General features: G+C 51.6%; 8 protein-coding genes across 8 annotated transcripts; 5 read left to right on the top strand and 3 right to left on the bottom strand.

Annotated features, from left to right (window-relative positions):
* Positions 1-182: 182 nt before the first annotated feature.
* On the top strand, positions 183-2,311 carry Aspvir_002553 (putative long-chain fatty acid transporter; the record flags this gene model as incomplete). The annotated part of the gene is made up of 3 exons (XM_043274151.1): positions 183-213; positions 312-1,096; positions 1,151-2,311. 3 exons carry the CDS (start codon positions 183-185, stop codon positions 2,309-2,311), a joined length of 1,977 nt encoding a protein of 658 aa, XP_043130086.1.
* A 198-nt stretch (positions 2,312-2,509) lies between these two features.
* On the bottom strand, positions 2,510-4,092 carry Aspvir_002552 (uncharacterized protein; the record flags this gene model as incomplete). The annotated part of the gene is made up of 2 exons (XM_043274150.1): positions 2,510-2,647; positions 2,707-4,092. 2 exons carry the CDS (start codon positions 4,090-4,092, stop codon positions 2,510-2,512), a joined length of 1,524 nt encoding a protein of 507 aa, XP_043130085.1.
* A 1,409-nt stretch (positions 4,093-5,501) lies between these two features.
* Aspvir_002551 (hydroxyacyl-thioester dehydratase HTD2) lies at positions 5,502-6,647 on the top strand (the record flags this gene model as incomplete). Its single annotated transcript, XM_043274149.1, has 2 exons — positions 5,502-6,109; positions 6,161-6,647. The coding sequence occupies 2 exons, from the start codon at positions 5,502-5,504 to the stop codon at positions 6,645-6,647; spliced, it is 1,095 nt and encodes a 364-aa protein (XP_043130084.1).
* Positions 6,648-8,330: 1,683 nt separating this feature from the next.
* On the top strand, positions 8,331-8,976 carry Aspvir_002550 (uncharacterized protein; the record flags this gene model as incomplete). The annotated part of the gene is made up of 2 exons (XM_043274148.1): positions 8,331-8,507; positions 8,554-8,976. 2 exons carry the CDS (start codon positions 8,331-8,333, stop codon positions 8,974-8,976), a joined length of 600 nt encoding a protein of 199 aa, XP_043130083.1.
* Positions 8,977-9,895: 919 nt separating this feature from the next.
* Positions 9,896-10,960, bottom strand: Aspvir_002549 (4-hydroxybenzoate octaprenyltransferase; the record flags this gene model as incomplete). Its single annotated transcript, XM_043274147.1, has 1 exon — positions 9,896-10,960. The coding sequence occupies one exon, from the start codon at positions 10,958-10,960 to the stop codon at positions 9,896-9,898; it is 1,065 nt and encodes a 354-aa protein (XP_043130082.1).
* Positions 10,961-12,333: 1,373 nt separating this feature from the next.
* Aspvir_002548 (putative C6 transcription factor) lies at positions 12,334-14,903 on the top strand (the record flags this gene model as incomplete). The annotated part of the gene is made up of 7 exons (XM_043274146.1): positions 12,334-12,449; positions 12,504-12,900; positions 12,954-13,167; positions 13,218-13,249; positions 13,298-14,579; positions 14,632-14,777; positions 14,826-14,903. 7 exons carry the CDS (start codon positions 12,334-12,336, stop codon positions 14,901-14,903), a joined length of 2,265 nt encoding a protein of 754 aa, XP_043130081.1.
* Positions 14,904-15,325: 422 nt separating this feature from the next.
* On the top strand, positions 15,326-16,066 carry Aspvir_002547 (ubiquinone-binding COQ10-like protein; the record flags this gene model as incomplete). Its single annotated transcript, XM_043274145.1, has 1 exon — positions 15,326-16,066. The coding sequence occupies one exon, from the start codon at positions 15,326-15,328 to the stop codon at positions 16,064-16,066; it is 741 nt and encodes a 246-aa protein (XP_043130080.1).
* A 247-nt stretch (positions 16,067-16,313) lies between these two features.
* sod4 (mitochondrial 37S ribosomal protein mS42) lies at positions 16,314-17,445 on the bottom strand (the record flags this gene model as incomplete). The annotated part of the gene is made up of 4 exons (XM_043274144.1): positions 16,314-16,844; positions 16,909-17,033; positions 17,143-17,323; positions 17,386-17,445. The coding sequence occupies 4 exons, from the start codon at positions 17,443-17,445 to the stop codon at positions 16,314-16,316; spliced, it is 897 nt and encodes a 298-aa protein (XP_043130079.1).
* Positions 17,446-17,619: the final 174 nt, after the last annotated feature.

Below are 17,619 nucleotides of genomic sequence, written 5' to 3'. Positions count from 1 at the left end.
CGCACTTAACATCAGCACATCCCCATCCCTCATTCTTATATTTCCCCTCTTTTCTATTCCCATTAGCCATTAGACTGTTTCTTCTTTTTCTTCTTCTATAGGGTGATTGTCCTGTTGTATTTGGACTTAGCCGTTGTACTACCAGTTGTTCTATCCAGTCGTTCTTGCTCCTCTCCCTCACAATGCTACCCATTCCGCTCCCTTCTCTTCCAGGTATGTCTTCATTTAGGCGATCGTACTCGAAGTCTCAAGTCATCTCTGGGATTCAAGAGACTCTGTCATAAAAATAATACTGATTCTACGTCTTCAAGATGTCCCCCTCTCTCTCTCCGCGCCAGCCATCGCCACGACGCTGGCCTACTTGAACGCCAAGTACTCACTCTTCTATGACATGACGTTGATCAAGGCTCTGTTGAAGATCGCCGTAAAAACTAGCTTGGCACAGCGCCGTGATCGCCTCAACTTATTCTACGTCCTCGAGGGCCATGCCCTCTCCCCGGCAACTAAAGACCAGCCGTTCATTGTCTACAATGGTCGTACCTGGTCCTTCCATGAAACATACGAGCTTGCTCTGCGTTATGGGAACTGGTTCAAGACAGTGCACAGCGTCAAGCCCAAGGAGATAGTTGCTGTGGACTTTATGAATTCATCGACATTCATCTTCCTTCTGCTGGGTCTATGGAGCATCGGCGCTGTGCCAGCATTCATCAATTACAATCTGACCGGAAAACCGTTGACACATTCAGTTCGCACGTCGACGGCCAGGCTCCTGATAGTTGATGACGAAGTGCGCGAATGTTTCCCGCCAGAGCAGTTGCAGATCTTCGCTTCCACCGACTTCCGCGAGGACAAAGGTGCTGTGGAGGTGGTCTTTTTCACGCCGGATGTGGAAGCTCAGGTCATGCAGGCCGAGGCTGTCCGTGAGGACGACAAAGCGCGCAGCGGCCCAGTCTTGCGTGATATGGCCATGTTGATCTATACCAGTGGTACTACTGGACTTCCCAAACCCGCCATTGTCAGTTGGATGAAATGCTGGTCAGGCAGCACTTTTGTGTCCAACTGGTTGGGCATAAAGCCAGCGGACCGCTTCTTCACTGTACGTTGACCTGCCTTACACTTATCAACTGTGGCCAAACGCTGACAAAACCAGTGCATGCCTCTCTATCACTCTTCTGCAACCATCCTTGGTTTCGTGTCCTGTCTGATGGGTGGATCGACGTTTGTCATCGGCCATAAATTCTCCGCTAGGAGCTTCTGGAAAGAAGCCCGTGAGAATAACGCAACGATCGTCCAGTATGTGGGTGAAACACTACGATACCTCCTGGCCGTGCCGCCTCAGCTCGACCCAGTCACGGGCGAAGACCTAGACAAGAAGCACAACGTCCGGGTCATCTTCGGTAACGGCCTGCGACCCGACATCTGGAATCGGGTCAAGGAGCGGTTCAACATTCCCACGATTGCCGAGTTCTATGCCGCAACCGAAGGCACCTCCGGATCATGGAATCTTTCCTCCAACGACTTTACTGCAGGAGCTATCGGCCGAAACGGCGCCCTGAGCAAACTAATCTTGGGCGGCGGCCTCGCCGTCGTCGAGGTAGACCACGAGTCTCAGCAGCCCTGGCGCGACCCAAAAACGGGACTCTGCCGCAAAGTTCCCCACGGCGAGCCCGGCGAGTTACTCTACGCAATCGACCCCAACGACCCCTCGGACAAATTCCAGGGCTACTTCAAGAACTCCAAGGCCACGGAAGGTAAAATCATTCGAGACGTCCTCCGCAAGGGCGACGCATTCTTCCGCACGGGCGACATGGTCCGCTGGGATCAGGAAGGACGGTGGTACTTCTCCGACCGGCTCGGCGACACCTTCCGCTGGAAATCGGAGAATATCTCCACGAGCGAGGTGGCCGAAGTCCTGGGCACGCATCCGGACGTGCACGAGGCCAATGTCTACGGCGTGGCGTTGCCCAACCACGACGGCCGTGCGGGCTGCGCCGCCATCGTCTTCCACCAGCAGTTACAAGCCGCTAACCCGTCCGAACTTGCTGAGCCGTCCCAGAAAGTCCTCGACAGGCTTGCAGCTCACGTCCTGAAAAACCTGCCTCGCTTCGCGGCTCCCTTGTTCCTCCGCGTCACGTCGGAGATGCAGGCGACAGGCAACAACAAGCAGCAGAAACACGTCCTGCGCACCGAGGGCGTGGACCCTGCGCTCGTCGGCGGCAAGGATAAGCTGTACTGGCTACAGGGGAACACATATGTCCCGTTCGAGCAGAAGGACTGGAACCGGTTGCATTCCGGACAAGTCAAGCTGTGATTTTCCTTTCCCATTTCTACCATGCACCCCCTACTCAGTAGCGGTCATTTCCTGCCTTGATACCCTGCGCGACCCTCCTTTCTCGCCCTCGATGTGTTCATCGGACTAGTGATATTGTTATACTTTATGATGAGCGTTTATATATAGTAGTCAAATTCATTTATGTCTAGTACGCTTCAACGATGAGAAGGGCATGGATCACCGTCCCAGAAACCGTAACTCAATCACCCGGAGAGGAAGATACACGCTAACAGCGAATATGAACGCTAGCCACATCCCCAGATCACAGCCGTCAGGAAGCGTCTGAGCGATGGGCCCACTGAAGAACGATTGGTCCTGTGAAGAACGTCAGCAAGGCAAAGACCCAAGTCCAAGGAAACAAAGACGGCGCGTACCATCCCTAGAAAGGCCCCAAGGCAACCCGCCACCAAGCTCCCGCCCGCCGCCCAGCCACTGGGTAACCTGGTCGCATCGTCCCACGCCTCCCAATCATATGCCCCCTTATCGCGGTACGCTCGCAGGACGGCCTCCTCCAGTACGATCCCGAACCACGCGACGATCCAGTAGCTCATGAGGGGCAGGAAATCCTCCATGATGTCGCGCAGGTAGGCGCGCGCCACCACGGCACAGACGGTATACGCGACCACCTCGAGGGTTGTCAGGAGGGGCTGGGGGATGCGCGGGCCCCACTTGCCCAGCATTTGGAGGTTCAGGCCAGCCGAGTACGTGGCGGGGATATTGTTCGAGACGGCGGTGAGGACGAGGATGGCGGCGCAGAGGCTGCCGAAGCCGCAGAGGCCCGAGAAGGAGAGTGCCAGGAGGCCGCCTGGGGAGTCGGCGAAGACGGCCATCCAGGCGGGATTGGAGTAGAGGGTTGTGGCTAGACCGATGCCCAGGATGGTGGTGAGGACCATGGCGAGGCCCATTCCTGCTGCGGCAGAGAGGAACATGCGGATGGGTCTGGTGCTGGCGGGGAAGTAGACGAAGTAGTCTGCGCTGGAGGGGGTCCAGGTGATGGCGGAGGCGAAGCAGAGGGAGAAGAAGGAGAGGCGGTGCGCGGATGTGTCCTGGGGCAGGTCGGGGGAGAGACGATCCGCGGAATCGAATGCTGGACCTGCGCAGCCGATCATGATGCAGAGCACGGAGAGCGAGAGGACCCAGGCGTAACGGCACCAGAGATGGAAAAGGTTCATGCCGAAGGTGGCAATGCACCAGGTCAGGACGGCGACGACGACAATGCCAACGGTGACGGGCGTCTGGCCATTGGAAATAGTGAAGATGATCTGACCACCCAAAATGCAATTGACCATGCCGTAGCCCAGCATCGTCAGCATGTTGAGCAGGCAGCAGATCTTGCTTGGATAGTAACCGAGAAAGTATCGCGTTACCACCAATGTGCGATGGCCGCTGCGTGGTCCCCAGGTACTCATATAGGCCACCGCGATGCTTCCCAGTATACTCCCAAAGACACCACAGACGGATGCGGTGCCTAAGTCGAGGCCATAGTATGAAGGCCCATACAGGCCTACGATGATGTTGTTGGCTGTGAGGGAGGAGTTCAGCCAGAGTAGGAAGATTCGCGTATAATCATCTCGACCAGCAGGTTGACGCGAATCAACTGCGACTCGCTGTATACCTTGAGTCTCTACCCCTGCCAATCGACAGAGCCCTACGGTCCATCTCTGAAAGGAGGAAGTAGACTTGACGGCGCCCGGAATCTCAATGATCTCGGTCTTGATATCGTATTTTGCATGGACACAGCCCTGCTCGAGGTCTGTCATTGGAAAGACTGGTCACGAAGAGAAAGCGAGTTTATGACAAAGTGGTATGTAGTCATTGGGATGGGTGTACTACCAGGTCAAGGGATTGCCAACAGTTTCATCGACCAATATATAGGTAAATGCCCGCGCGAGAAGGGAAATTGCATCATGGCCCTCAACAGTCGCAGTGCAGAGTCGCAAGTAGCAAACGTGACATGGAGTCGCCGAACAGCTTCAACATACGCTCATGTCCGAACTCCCAAGAAAAGACAAGAATGAAGGCCCAGAGGGCCTAGATTGCGGCCTCCTGTGACCCCTTGAATAGGTTACACAACTCGGCTGTAGACAACAGGGGAATGACAGGATAAGACGTAAATGATAACGGCGCCATTCAGCCGTCTGCATAGAAGCAAGGGACACGCAATTAACCAGAGACTGCTCAGTTCCTTGCTTCTTCCAATTGCAGATCCCGGTTCCTTGCACACTTGCCACTTGGGGTGTTCGGATGATACACGCAGGGATGAACTCGAGATTGCATTCTTGGGTCAAAAGAACCGAACTTCGGTCATCTTCTGTTCATTCTGGTCAGTATGACATAGGGGGGTGACATTCACCATATGTTTGAGGAATGTCATGATGGTACTCCGATAAACAATCGAGTGCCGACTTCAGACTCCTCAGTCGATACGTGAGTCCAGATGAGGCGTTTGATTGCATAGAATCTTTCCGCCACATCTAGATTCTATGTCGAGTAATGCGACGCATACTGCACAAGCAACACGACGGCGGAATTAGAGGCCCTTGACCCGAGATGTGATACGGAGGAGACTGCCAAACTCCGAAGATGCGACGGCGCATCGCTTGAACAAATAGAGAGAGCCCGACTGCGAGGTAGACCCTGGCCTAGACCTTAGATGTAGAGAACAGATAAATGGGCAGGTCGAGAGCTTTTAAGTAGGCACCCTGCCCATTGTATTCGTATCTGCCATTCCGCGTTACGCGTCACATCCTCCCAACCTAGTAACTGATCATCATGATCACCTCAGAGTCGCTCTCAATGGAACGATCTGACTGGAAAATCAAGACCCTGCATCCAATCGAGATCAAGTCTATGAGACCTGAGCCAGGTATTGGTCCCATACTGCTGGGAGATTTCCATTGGGCGGAAGAAAATCAGTTGGTGATGATCCTTGAGGATTGAGCAAGCAATGGTTGCGGTGACTCGGAAAGTGCCCGACCAGCAGATTCCGAGACCGAGACTGATCTCGGGGAAGCACCCGAGGTCCGCTTTCTTCTCCCCACGTTTGGAGACGGCTTCTCGGCTATTGCTCGCAGCTCGCTCGCTTATATTTATGTTGATTCTTTGCCAATGACCTCATAAACCGGGCATATCCTTTTGATACCCCTGTAGAGACAGCTATATTGCAGAAATGTCAGTAAAAACTCGTTTGGTCTGCCAGTCTGGCCGTTTCCTCTCAAAAGGATATACTCCCTCTCCGCGCCAATTCTCAACGCATGGTCTGCTGTGCTCACAATCAGATTCTGCCTCATTCATTGCCGCTTCATTTCTTGCTCGGTTTGATTCCCTGGGACCTCAGACTCGTACTCAGGTTCTTGATTCCAACCAGCTCCAACTCTTGTCCCTCACTCTAAACCGGCCGACTCTATACCCCAACTCACCAGTGCTCACCAACGCTTCGGCGTCATTGCAGCAAGGTACTCCCCTGCCTGCGGGATATCATTTGGTTTATTTCACTCCAGCTTTCTTGGAGAGTGAATTAGGCGCCGATGGCACCGATGTCTCGTACAACCCCGAGACACCGTTTACTCGGCGTATGTGGGCTGGCGGCGAAGTACAATGGCCACGCGGTCCAGAGGGAATGCCTAATCCGTTGAGAGTAGGCCAAGAGATCCAGGAAACGACGAGGGTCCTGAGTGCGGAACCTAAAATTGTCCGCAGAACGGGGGAGGAAATGATTGTCGTAGGGGTGGAGAAGGAGTTTCGAAATGAGCTTGGCGTAGCTGTGTTGGACAGAAGGTGAGGACGATGACCACCGGTGTTGTTCTTGAACTCTACTAACAGTACCAGGAACTGGGTCTTTCGCAAAGCTCTCTCAACGCCATCATCATCAGTATCAACGAATCTACTAGACCCGATCACACCCTCTGGGCCGGCCTTTTCAAAGACTTCCACAACAGGCAACGTCCATACACGGACAATGAAGCAAACGGCCGTCACTCTGTTCCGGTTTTCAGCGCTGACGTTCAACCCACATAAAATTCATTATTCACTTCCTTGGGCTCGCGACGTAGAGGGCCACAGGGATATTGTCGTCCATGGCCCACTGAACCTCATCAACATTCTGGATCTCTGGCGCGACACGAGGACTTCAACGCTCACCAGCGAAGGTCCCGAGCTCATACTTCCCCAGAGTATCTCCTACCGGGCGACGAGTCCTTTGTATGCTGAAGAGGAATATCGGATTGTCCTTGAGGATGAGGATGGTGTTGCCAAGGCGCAAGTCATTGGTCCTGATGGAATGACAGTGGCCATGAAGGCGGAGATCAAGAGCTAAAACGCCAAGCTGATCAATTGCCCTGTGAATATCTGCGATACAGAGGCTACTACTGGCCAAGGATCGCTTATATTGCAGTGTGTGGCACTAGAGGAGACTTGACCCAGGAATGGCTGAGCTCTGGCGCGAGCTTCAGCAGATGGAGGATCATGTCCTTGAGTACCTCTTGAGGCCCTACAGGTTATCGCACTGAGCACTCCAGGTATCCTACCGATTGGTGCTTATGAAATATCAGGCACTAGGTCACTTTAAGCGATCGTTACTGTAAAGACGCTCTGTTAAAGTGCATTGGAGTCGTGGAATGGACCTGCTACTTTCAAGTCTGTCAGCAAACTTCGATCCAGAACTTGCCAAAATGTACATTTCCTGCTTGATGAGCACTAACTGGCTTTGATAGCAGTCAAAGAACCCAAGGCGCCCACCCAAGAGGACCATACCATCTGGAGCAGGCCCTGCGATGTGCCCATAAGTCTCGGAAATACCACATAGAATCCAGTATAGATGAGAGACTTGCTTTCTTACCCGCACGTGAGACTGAAATATCCCCGTCATATGATGGTGTTAGAGGGATGTTTTTCTGCCAATTGTAGGTGCAACCTCGATGACCGTACGCTGTAGGATGGCCCGAGCCGGAAGGGGGTTGTCGCAACCAAGGTTAAACATTTCAAATCCTGAAAAGGTTGATGGAACACTGAATCTTTGGTATACTTCTAACCCCGCTTCACAATAAACGACTTGAAGCCAACCAGGTCGTTGCTCCTAGGATCTTTGGTATGTTTCGGATATTTGTCGAGCAGTATATGATGTGCAGTGGCATTGATAGCCTTAAAGAATTGGTGTAAGTTGTTTCCGTCATTGTAGGTCATCTCAAAAGCAAAGGGATAGCGCTGGTCTAGATGGTCCATGAGACCTGAGAAGAGTCTCTTTCAGTGATAGGTCTCCTAGGATTCGATATCCAGAATAAATTAGAGCAAAGGATGACGAATAAGCTCCTCTCAGAATCCACATTGAGCGAGAGCAATGACCGAGCGCGAGGTGATGATTTGGCCGGCGGAAGCAGGGACAAAGAAAGCTTAAATGCGAGGGAGCGATGATACCGTGATAGGGATAAAGAAAGTTGCGAAAACCAAGATCAGCTAACATCAGCCATTTCTTTGTCGCTGTTTTTCGATTACTCTTTGTTAGTTCCTCCATCCTTCCCATGGAACAGCTGATGGGATCCGCGAAATCACCACTTGACTATGTCCATGACATGGATACAGCCATAGAAACTGGAATACAATTCTTACAGCCTTTGTTCCCGTTTGCCAGTCAGTTGACGCCTTGACATCTTTTCTCGCTATGGCCTATCGGGAGATCAGCCCTTGACCAGGGATCATCCTTTTTGAGTCAATCAGAATCAGAGTCATATGTGCTCTTTCAACATGAGGCACATAGGAGTCCAGGTTTGTTGAACTTTATCAATAAGGAACTTATGGACTAGCTAAGGCTGACTTTGGCTGCTCAAGGTAGCATCGACGTTGACCATCTGTACGAGGGAAAGATGTTGCTTCCAACTCCTCACGCACTGTATACAAACATATATTCCAGGTACAACGTTATCGCACACACCGATCACGTAATTCATCGTCCACACAGCTGAAGGATATCCACGAATGAGTCGCGGAAAGTTCGACTGTCCTCATGTTAGAGACAGGACAAGGCGGGCGACCCCCAGGAGATGGTGACCGGGGGCCCTTGGTGATGGGTGTCTTGTGGGCGCAGGCAGGGATAGCAACAGTCATTGTATTCCTGAGATTATATGCTCGCTTCATGATACACACCACCGGTTGGGATGACTGGCTGATGTTTCTGACGCTGGTACAGAACCACCGACTAAATCCCATTGGACGATGAGAGCTGATAGAGGGAACAGGCAATATTCATCGGGTCAATTATCATTGCTACCCTCCAAGATAGTGTCGGAGGCTACCGACATGTGTACTATCTGGACGAGAATGCCGTCGTGCGAGCGCTGGAGTTGAATTTCATCCTGCGCGGTGTTCATATTATAGGGTACGCTACAGGCAAAGCATCCATCGGCGCATTCATTCTGCGTTTGATCGGACCGCAGTGCTTGTGGCAGAAATGGGTGGTTTGGGTCCTCATCATATTCACTACGCTCGTCAATGTGTTGAATTGTATATTCAACTTCGTCCAGTGCAACCCGGTGCAGGGCAACTGGGACCCAAGGATTTCAGCCAACTGCTGGAAAAGGAGGACACAGCTCAAGTTTGCTTATTTCATGTGCAGTACGGTCATGAACAAGTCATTCGCAAGACGAGAATGATGCGCTGATTTAAAGGATAGGCGAGAATATCGCGGCAGACGCGGGGCTGGCCATCATACCGGCCACATTTCTTTTAACTATGAACATCAGTCGCAAAAAGAAAATCAACTTGACGATTCTCTTGGGACTCGGCTCAATGTGAGAATTATTCCTTGGTTAGTTGCATTTGTTTCGGATAGACGCTGATTGGTATGCATCATAGGGCTACAATATGTGGCATTGTCAAGACCATCGAGCTGGACTCCATCAGCAATAACCCCGACTTCACATGTACGAAGTACCTTTCTTCTAACGGATGCCTCGCAGCGCTAACCTCAAAGTAACAGGGGGTCTATACTCCGTAACAGTCTGGGCCTTATCTGAAATCTTTGTTATCATCACCTGTGGCAGCGTGCCTGCTTTGAAACCGCTATGGGATCGGTACATCGTAAGACGATTCAGCGAAAATAATTCGGAGTGCCACGGAAACTGGTTCGAAAATTACCGGATGCGACATGTCTATCAAGCGAGACTTCAATCTGGCTCAACTCAAGTTAAGCACACGCCAAAGAGCACAAGCACGAGCAGGTCATTATGGTCTTTTGACCCGGAAGTTCAGACGACCACAACATCAACAACAAAGCAATTCAACACCACTGCTGCAGGGGAAAGAGAGATTGAGACTATACAAGAGCCTCAGAGTGCTGTATAATCTTCTGACAGGTGAAAATGACAGGCAATGTTGATGAAGGAGTCCACCGTGGCATAATGTCGCATGTAGATTTAGCTGACTGGCGAGCGTCTCCTTGTATTCTATCGAGCGTAGCTTTGCAAAATATGTCACAACCTAATATGGTAAATATACCAACAGCCAAACCCACTCAGACTACTGACGGCCATTCCTCGTGATTAGTCAACGAGAACTAGAATGAGCGAGTCTCTAAGACCTGAAGCAATACTCCCCCAGCAGCCCAGCGACTATACTCGCACCTACAAGGTGAGAGCCCGGAAAAAACCACCACCCGCAGCTCGCCGAGTGCCGCAGATCCACAAACCATAGCAAAGCAGCCAAAGAGACTGCTGTTCCGATGCAGCTGCCTGCAAAATAGATTGCCGAGAAATTGCATGCCACACCCGCAGCAAACAGCAACATCACCTGTGCTGCCGCGAGAACAGACAATGCCTGCTTCGTGCGGTCACCAAGGCGAACAGCCAACGACCGGACGCCCACCTTGGCATCGTCTTTGGCATCCTGGTGTGCGTAGATAGTGTCGAAAATGACCGTCCACAGGATACTTGCTATGTAGAAACACACCCCAGCAACCAGGCGCAGATCATGTGCCTCAGTTTCAAAACGATGCAAGCCCGACAGTGGAAGAGGATCGGCATCTAGAGCCGCACCGCAAAGGAAGATAGGCATGCCGAACGCAATCCCCAATATGACCTGCGGGAAATCCGTGACTCGCTTCCCTAGAGGATACACCAGCAGGATAGCGGTCATGAGTGCAGCATGATACATGCAACCCCGCGGCAAAGGAAGGAGCAGCGCCGTTCCAACGGCTATCTGGGCGAGCGTGAAGAGATGGCTCTGGACCGTGGAGACGGCGCCCCGTGGAATGGGACGATTTCGGGTTCTAGTCACCTTGCGGTCGAAATCCTGGTCCAGAGTGTCGTTCCAGGTACAGACTGCTCCGCGCAGTACAATGACCCAGACTGCAAAGAAGACAAACAGAGAGATGAGAGTCAGCGGCGACAGAATCGGAGAAGCAATGCTGGCTGCCAAGGCAAGGCCAATGGCGAAGTGCCAGTAAAAGGCCCAGTAGCCTGCGGGACGATCTAGTCGCATGAGTTCGGCATATGGGATCCAGCTCTGTGGCAATATAGCAAAGACCCCAGTTTTGGGTGTGGTGTATTTCGAGCATGGCAAAGAGTCGTATTCGGGGGTTGCGTTGGTTAGGACCAGGTTACGACCCATAACTTCTTGAATGCAGGTATTTGCTTTCATTGTAGGGTGCATTGAATGCTTAGCGGCCGTTATCTGAAGTCGATAATTATCTCCTCTCGAGTGTCGAGGTCGACGAGATGAATGCAACAGAAATATCTCGTTCTTCGGGACTTCCTCCTTATATCTACAAGTCTGCCTGATGGTCCGTCCCGGCAACCTGGTGCTCGGATCGTGTATTGAAAGAGTCTCAGCGCCACGGCCACTATTAGCCCAGAAAGTCATTTGCCTCGGAAGTCTGCGAGTTTGTACTTCAGTCTGTGCAGAAGGAAGAGTCGTGTTCCTGGTCAAGGTCTCTGTTCCGAGACAATTTATCTGTGCTTGCCGTTGGTAACCTCATCGCGGAGAGTCAAGCCGACGGCGAGTTTCGGCAATCTCAATTCGACGAGAGATTATTCCCTCTGTGTGTCTTATTTGGCTGGTCTGTGCGCATGTTGAGGACATCTGTGGGCTTACAAGCGTTCGAGGAAGGGAGAACTAATCCCGCGCATCTCAGACAAGAGCACCGTATATAGATGAGACGCCACTCAGACGTCTGTCTGCTGACGAACACCTTGAGCGCCACGCACGGGATCCCATCCTAGACTTTGATTCTCGGATACCTTTGACGCCTCGTGAGACAGGCCTTGTATCTTTGCTTTCGAGTCTTGGCCCTTGCGTTTTTAAACCGAGTTCTTGGAAGCTGCACGTTTGTTGCTTGCCAGGATTTAGTGATAATGACATTTGGCTGCAGATGCAGACGAAGGACACCAACAAGCCTATCAGAATATTCCACGGACGCGGTTGGAAATCTGATTTAGGATTTCGAAGACTGCAGTTTCGGATGACGGATCAAGCTATGTAGCAATCTCCCACCCAGCCTTCTTCAGGGGCTCGTATGCACCTCTGGCATTGCATTTCAGTTTGAGTCCCGTCCTGATATGGCGCATCATAGTGGGAAACCCAGCTCTTCTCTTTAGAAAAGTGACACCGTGTTGAAAAAGAAAGGTTTAATACTGGTGAGATCAACAGTACCTAACCGGTCTGGCCGCCGGATATATTGTTAGGTCTTAGACAACTCAAAGACAGGGGAAGGGGGACCAGAGCGGCGGATCGGAAACTGTGAAGATTGCCTTAGCTGTCGAGTAGGACTTCTGGTAGTGGTAGGCCTGCGGAAACACCATTGGAGAAAAGTGCTGATAGTTGGCAAACGAGTCGATGTTGAAATCAGAGATGTTCCCAGTTGGCGCGGAGATAAGTCCGGAGACCGGGAAGCCATCTGACCATCTTCCCTTTCCCTTGTGTTCATTGTTCAGCCAGGCAACATGTATTCCATCTCACGTCAATGACAGAATCCTTTATCACATCTTTATATTTGATGTAGTTCCTCATCCAGGATGACCGACTTGACGACAGGACCCCACGTCCAGAACGTTCAGAACCCGAGCATGGCGACCAAGGAGAAGAAGAGGAGCCGAGTCCAACTGTCATGCACTACCTGTAGAAGCCGGAAGTACGTCTTTTGCGCTGCAGCCATAGATTTTTGTGCTGATGCATGTCTACTTAGGCTTAAATGTTGTCGGACATATCCATGTACCAACTGCAAGAAAAGAGGGGAGGCTGCATCCTGCACCTTTGTTGGCCGAGGCCCTCGAGGAAGGTCATCGCAGGGTCGAACAAGCCCGACCCTTGTGCAAGAACGCCTGCAACATCTTGAGAACCTGATCTTGTCATTTACTCAGAAGAAGTCATGCGAACAAAGCCAAGCCTCCAGTGCGTCAGAGCAGCAGAATACCCCGTCTAGAACAGCAGGGAGTGTTGTTCCAGCGGTGCTGCAGAATCCCCCTTCAAGCATGGAACCTGAATGGAGAGGCACCGCGCCTGAAAGCACTGGTAGACTCCTGGAAAATGAAGCAGGGTCGAGCTATTTCGATGGCGCTCACTGGCGTGCTATACTCGAGGAGGTAAGGCAACCTGCCTCCATTGCATGTCCGTGTATTAACGAACATGCTGCAAGGTAAACGAGGTCAAGGGATACCTCCAACAAGAAACGGACGAAGAATCAGAGGAAGAAATTATGGATGACGACTTTTTCGACTCTTCATCGCCGGCTCTTCTACTCGGCTTGAACAAGCCTGCGAGCAAGGAGGAACTTCTCGCCGATATTCCTCCACGACCAGTAGCAGATAGACTTGTTTCACAGTTCCTCCATTCTAAAGAGCCACTATTAGGTACGCATGCCCTGTCGTACGAAACTCTACGCAGGTACTGACATTACAAGTCGTTCTCCATTTCCCAACATTCCAGAAGGAGGTCAGTTAATCAAAGATCAATCGCTCACAGATGACTGACAGAACATAGTATAACCAATTCTGGCTAAATCCACAGGGAGTGTCTCTCCAATGGCTCGGTCTGCTATATGCTATTTTTACATTGGCAGTATCAGTTTTGAATACGATAGAGGAACCAGTACCCCAATCCCTGGGGGACCACTTGGTCGCCACGACCAGATTCCGCAAACGTACTGTACAATGTTTGGTCCAAGCAAACTATATAACTCCCGGCAGATACAAAGTTGAGGCACTCTTTCTGTATACAATGGGAGAATTCCTCACAAGTTGTGATGCCCAAGCCGGAGTCTCGTTCATGCTCGGACTCACTATAAGGCTTGCCATGCGGATGGGGTACCATCGCGATCCCCGAAATTTCCCTAAAATGTCAGCGTTTGAAGGGGAAATGAGACGACGTCTATGGACTGTTGTGAGCCAACTCGACACCCTGATTTCATTCCAAGTTGGACTACCTCGGACAATCCAGGCCTGGCAACACGACGTGGAGCTGCCACGGAATTTGTTTGATGAAGATTACGATGAGAATACGAAAGAACTCCCACCTTCTCGGCCAGAAACCGAGCGCACTCCGCTGTGCTATACCAGGGCCAAGGAAAGAATCATGTCTGTCTTTGGACGAATATCAGATCTTGCATACTCACGGGAACCGGTGACCTACGAGCAAACGCTCGAAATTGATCGACATCTTGAAGAAGCACACGATCAGATTCCGTCGATCCTACGGATTAGGCCCATGGAGCAGTCAATCACCGACCCATCTGACCTAATCCTCAAGCGTGTCACACTGGAGATCCTGTATCAGAAGTGCCGCTGCGTTTTACACCGGAGGTACCTGGCGGAATTCCACGACAATATGCGATATACGTATTCTCGCTGGGTCTGTATGACCGCAGCGAAACAGATCCTTCGACACCAAGCAGTTCTGCACCATGAAACTCAGCCTGGAGGCCAGCTGTACCGCGAAAAGCGATTCCCGAATTCTATACAAAACACAGACTACCTACTAGCAGCCATGATTATCTGCCTCGAACTCTCCCCTGGCCATCCCACGGAGCCAGGAACGAACAGTCAATGTAACGACGTGACAGTGATCATCAAAGGCCGTGAAGACCTTCTATCAGCCCTGGAGACAACCCATCAGATTTTCAAGGACATGCGCCGGCGATCGGCGGATGCACAAAAAGCATATGCTGCGATGTCAATCATGCTTCGTTGTGTCAAGAAAAGCGCGCAACATGCAGTAGACTCAACCAGTGGCTCAAGTGGTCAAGAATTCAATACAACGAGTGATGGTAAGATGACAGCTTGATCGCTTGTGCAAGATACTAAATCATCGGACTGTAGTTTCACCACCCCCGTATGACGGATGCTATAATCAGCAAGATCCCTCGTCCGTGCTTGCCCACGACCAGACCAATGCAATGCAATCGCCATTTACCTCGCTAGATGTGATCGAAGAAATGCTTGACGCGCCGACCAACCTCGACTGGGTAAGAACATTGAGGCTGTTTCGTTCCAGGTTTGCTAACCTTCCTCAGCGTCTTTGGGACCAGCAAATCCGAGGCTTTGAAGACGAAAACGCGCGCACTTTTTGGTATCCTGGCCTGGGGACATAAGATCTGCTTATTGGCCTCTGTAGAGAAATTAATGATAGCTACTTTTGATTGATTGTGTATAAATTTTCTAGTGATGGTGCTGATCTGCTACATGTGTTAACTGGCGCATTTCTGGGTTGGGTGCCATATATATAAGCATTTCCTACATATATAACTCGGGATACGACAAAGGTTCAGGTTTATATGTGATTCATTCAATCAGATCCGATATTTAACAATGATACAAGAAAGTATTAAGAAACAAGACTCGTGTCTTCTGTGCTCAATGGCCATGACGTCGCTATACAAGTAAACTACGCCGTTCGGCACGTCCCGCGTGGATCCTGCAGCAAAGAAAAAAGTACGGAGTACGGAGCAGTCAATTGCCCTATCTCACGTCTGCAGCAGAGGCATCCACATCTACGCAAGTCCTCACACACAGAATGAAACCATCCTTACCACTACGACGCATTTGTCGCGGAACAAACATCACCATTCTCCGTGCGCCGACCTCGCCAGCACTCGTCCCACGCATTTCGCATCAGCAACGAACACCAACTCCAAACCCTCGCTCAACACCACTCACAACCACAACCCGCCGATCCTTCAACCTCTCCTCGCTCTCCTCCCTCTTCCCCCCGGGTAACGGCAACAGTAATGACAACAACAAAAGCCGCGTCCTAACCGCCGCCCGCACCCTCCCCTACCCGCCCAGCGCGCTCTTCAAAGTCATCTCCTCGGTCGAATCCTACTCGCAATTCCTCCCCTTCCTCACAGCCTCGACCGTCACCCACCGCGACCCGGAAACGGGGTACCCGACGCGCGCCTTCCTAACAGTCGGCTACGGGCCCCTCAGCGAAACCTTCACTTCGCGCGTGGACTGCAATCGGGACAATTGGACTGTCGATGCGCGCAGCGGGGCCAAGTTCGGCGTGGATTCGAAGGATGGGCAGGAGGGGGGAATATTCCCCGGGGCGAATGAGGGGATTTTTGAGTATTTGAGTACGAAGTGGGAGTTGGTGCCGGTGCCAGGGGGAAGTGTGCAGACGCGGGTGCAGCTGGAGATTCAGTTCGAGTTTCGGAATCAGTTCCATGCGGCGATGATGAGCGCTGTTGAGGGGCAGATGGCCGGCGTTATGATTGAGGCGTTCGAGAAGAGGATTAGGGAGGTGGAGGGGAGGTAATCATTATAGATTTGGGCTATTGGGTTGTATAGAGGTATGCATAAGCCGAGGGTACATGGAATTGTATAGTATAGAGGATCAGTCGCATTCTTTCCATTTTGTATCTCTATCTCGAGACAAATCGCTGTACATTTAGACAACACATGAGAAAAGAAACCCCCTGAACAAAGCCTGGCCAATGCTGTCAAAAGCTAGTATAGTATAGTACAATTCAATTATCGAAACATGCATCCGGTAGGTATCTTTTTCATAGCATGCTCAGGCTGCGATTCCGGTTGGCCGCATGGCGGGCGCCCTTCATCGAGCTGACCGCGTTATAGTTGTCAAACACAGTCTCCCAGTTGATCCGGTCCCACCACCGCTCCAGGTACTCGGCCTTGCCGCCGATTCCGTAGTCCATCATCCAGACGTGCTCCCAGGTGTTGACGCACAGAATGGGCTGCACGTCTACGGCGCCGGGGGCCATGTTCTTCTGGTTCAGTGAGTGCGCACCCATTGAGCCGGCGTACATGTTGCCAAGAGGCGCGTCGGGGCTATGGGTGGCCATGTCAACCGGCTGCCGCCGGGAGTGAGCAGCAGGGTAGGGCGAGCCTGCGTTGTAGGTGCAGAAAATGTGCATCAATCCTTCCCGCTCAAGGTTCTTAGCCAGCCATACGAAACCCGGTCCAAACATGGCGTTGGCGGTTGCCAGGAAGTCGAGCTTCAGGGATTCGACGGAGGAGCAGGTGTCGATAATGTCCTTGGCGAACTTGTCGGGAATCTGAGTAGGGGTGGGTGACTATTGCACAAACATATTAGATGCGTCCGGTCGGATATTATGCTCCTCCTTGCCATCTACTCACCAAGCAGTTGAAGAAGAAGTGGTTGTTGTGAGCCATTGAGGCGTAGTTGAAAACGGAGGCCATCTCCGGACGCCGGGAGTACTTGACCAGCAGTTCCCCGGGTTTCGCATCAGCATCGACAGTATCTATGGATCAAGAGTCAGATATTGACCCCATGTTAAACTCAATTCCAGATTTTTGCCAAAGCGCTAGTCAAGCTGAAGATAGAGGTCTTGCGGAAAGTCTTCTTCTCACCCTGTGTCAAGAGATTCAGTTTATCAATGAGGAGAGTCTGGTATTGCGTCCAAGCAAAGTCAAATGCCTCTGGCGACAATAGCTCTGGAATACCATTTTTCTTGAAGTGCGCATCGTGCGTCAACTGGGGGACTCGGTGCAACTGTCTTGTCTGGAAGCGTGGGAGGGCGGAGATGGGTTTCTATCAGGAACAATCAGTTCTGTACTGCAAGCCAAGGACTGCAGGAAAGCGGGAAAGCTTACTTGAGAAAGAGCGGATAATGCACGCAGAGGCGTCTGCGGCCGGAGGAGTCGGTTCAACATGATGAGGGCGTGGAATTGAGGGATCTGAACATCAAATGGAGAGCATCTTCACGGCCGCAGAATTTCCATCGCGGATGCGAAATTGCTGTATTGGGACTAGCGTTGCTGAGATAAGGCGTTTCCGGAGTCGGCCAATCAGCGGCCAGAGATTTACTTCCTCAGCCTGCTAACCGC

The sequence above is a fragment of the Aspergillus viridinutans genome (assembly GCF_018404265.1).
Source record: "Aspergillus viridinutans IFM 47045 DNA, scaffold_12, whole genome shotgun sequence".
In the NCBI taxonomy this organism is placed as follows: domain Eukaryota; kingdom Fungi; phylum Ascomycota; class Eurotiomycetes; order Eurotiales; family Aspergillaceae; genus Aspergillus; species Aspergillus viridinutans.
Note: the sequence above shows the minus strand (reverse complement) of the source record. Positions and strands in the feature narration are given on the sequence as shown.